The sequence below is a fragment of the Taurulus bubalis genome (assembly GCF_910589615.1).
Source record: "Taurulus bubalis genome assembly, chromosome: 9".
Classification (NCBI taxonomy): domain Eukaryota; kingdom Metazoa; phylum Chordata; class Actinopteri; order Perciformes; family Cottidae; genus Taurulus; species Taurulus bubalis.
In genome coordinates this window covers 13058977-13061476 of record NC_136597.1, presented here as the reverse complement: position 1 = coordinate 13061476, position 2500 = coordinate 13058977, and the positions used below count along the sequence as shown (strand labels likewise).

General features: G+C 43.2%; 1 protein-coding gene across 1 annotated transcript in view; it reads right to left on the bottom strand.

Annotated features, from left to right (window-relative positions):
- Nucleotides 1-1994, bottom strand: part of LOC306741623 (genetic suppressor element 1-like) — a gene marked incomplete at both ends in the record, with an annotated part of 32209 nt that extends 30215 nt beyond the window's left edge. The window contains one exon of the mRNA XM_079223935.1: nucleotides 1958-1994. Coding sequence (XP_079080061.1) covers nucleotides 1958-1994 — 37 coding nt within the window. The remainder of the gene's footprint in view (nucleotides 1-1957) is intronic.
- Between the last annotated feature and the right edge of the window lie 506 nt (nucleotides 1995-2500).

Here is a 2500-nt window from a genome sequence, read left to right as displayed (position 1 = left end):
CTATGACAAAAACCTTTTACACGCGTGCATAAAAACACACTCATGCACACAGATGCTGCTGAAAAGTACACACGCTACACAGACATTAAGCAAGACCTAGGAAACTGAAAAAAGAGAGGATGAAAGCAAGAGTGGAGGGAGAGAGGAAGGGAAAGGGAGGAGAGGGAAGAGGAGAGGTTGCTTCCTGGAGAGATCTTCTTCCTCTCTTGTTCACATGCACGCGCAGAAATACACACATACACACACACACACACACATACAAACATTGACAAAGCACCACATAATCACTCTGATTCAATCATTTATGAAAGCAGATGTATAATTCAAAAACCGGCATGAAAGATTCACAAGGCAAAGAACATTGTTTAATCTGCCCTCCGCCCTCTAATTCCCCCCATCAATCCCTCTCTCTCTCTCTCTCTCTCTCTCTCTCTCTCTTCTCTCTCTCTCTCTCTCTCTCTATCTCTCTCTTCACCTTTTGCCACAGCAGGTTTTTAATCATTGACCGCAGTCTGGCCCCAACTAAAAGGTCAGAGATCAGGGTTAAAGGTCGGGGTAAAGACACGTCGGGAAGGTCTGCCGTCATGCCTTCAAACGTTATCCTTCACATCAATTCCTTTACTGCTTAAATCTACAAAAACCTACTTCACACATCTTTTCTTTCCTCCTCACCTTCTCTCCGTCACACTGCCTTTTCACTGACCTCTCCCTCCCCCTTCTTTCTCTTTTCGGTGTTGTTCTGTCATGCTGCCATCAGGCATGTTTAAGCACCTTTCTCAGGTAACCTCACACCTGTCTCCACGCTGACACGGCTGCACTCTCTTCTATATCACACAGTTGCCTGAAAGACTGCAGACAATAGACGCTCAGGCTGTTTGGCTGAAGCAGCAAAAGCTCCACAGCAGAGGAGAGATAAACCAGACAGTCAAGCAAATAAAAACCACACAACCCTGACCGAGCAACCTTTATTGTGGCACACTGTTCTTTCATCCAGGGGCAACACCTCACTTTTTCATTATTGATTAAACTGTAGATTATTTTCTTCGTGAATTAATTAAATAAGATATAATGTAAGATATTCCTTTATTAGTCCCTAATTAGTAATTAACTGTTTGGTCCAAAAGATGTCAGAAAACAGAAAATACTCTTCACAATTTTCAAAGGTTCAAATTGGCATCTGGAAATAGATAGTTTTGGCCCTCCAACAGTCCAAAATCCCCAAAATATTCAGCTTAATATCATTGAAGACTATGAATCCTGCCAAATTTTCTCATTTTTGAAGGTAGAACTATAGTATTATCTGCGTTTTGGTTGACTGATCAATTACAGTAATTGACTAATCATTTCAGCTCTGTAACATTTCAAGTTGGAAAATGTGAATGTGGCCTACACGGATAGGCCACATTCACATTTTTAAAAGATCCAATGGTCTTCCAACAACTTTGGGGAAAACTAGCAAAACAATAAATTCAAGATTTAAGCGTGTACACAGATTCACTAAAGAAAATGTCCACATTGTAAATATATAGTAACTTACAGAATAGGAGCAAAAAGAAAATACTCAACTGAAAGCATGCAACATATATTTTTCTTATTTTGACTATAAAAAAAGAAATCCTGCTGGAAATATAAACAATATCAGCTTTTAAGAAATCCTTTCGCTTGGTCTTTCTGTTTAAGAATAATCCAAATGATGAATTTATATAAAAATATCATAACACGGCTGCTGCAATGTCTGTGACTGCTTCAGAGGCACAGGGTAACTCTCCTTACCTGGTAGAAGACTGTAAATCAATGTGACATCACTCAAGCTATTAATTATGTGTTGAAAGAATGATTGAATGGAAGGGAAATTTACTCTCTGCAGCCATGTGACCAGCATACAGTTTGACAGCACGAGGAATACCAGCACAGAGTGTCCACAGAAAAATTAAAGATTGTATAAAAGTGGTCTTACCTGGGAGGTAGAAGTGTGGAGGCTTTAAACCAAACATGGTCCTGGATCACTCCTCCACTGACTGAGAGAAGAAGAGACTACAAGAGGCAGGGAGGGGGCTGTGGTCGGCCGGGTTAAGGAGCGCGTTGTTGGTGTAAGTCATCAGACGGCTCCCTCCTCCGGCTCTCTTTTGGCCCTGCGGGTGCGAGGAGGGAGGAGGGGAGAGGTCAGCTTCTGTCTACCTCCCTCCCCTCCTCTTCACCCTCTGGACTGAACCCGTGTCGAGCGAGGAGGTGGAGGGATCAGAGGGAGACAGAGAGGAAGAAGACACAGAAGTACAGCGTTAGAGAGAGAGAAAATGAGGAGAAGAAAACGCTCCACAAGCTGAGGACGGGTGACAGTGTGCTCATGCCATCTTTAACTGAGGAGCTCGCCTGAGAGGGAGAGCCTCTGAGAGAGTTGGGAGGCTGACAGGGAGGATAGGAAGAGGGGGGAGGGAGTGAAGGAAAGAGAGAGTAGAGAGAAAGAGAGAGAGAGTGTTCAGCCGGCGTCCTCTCCTTTTTT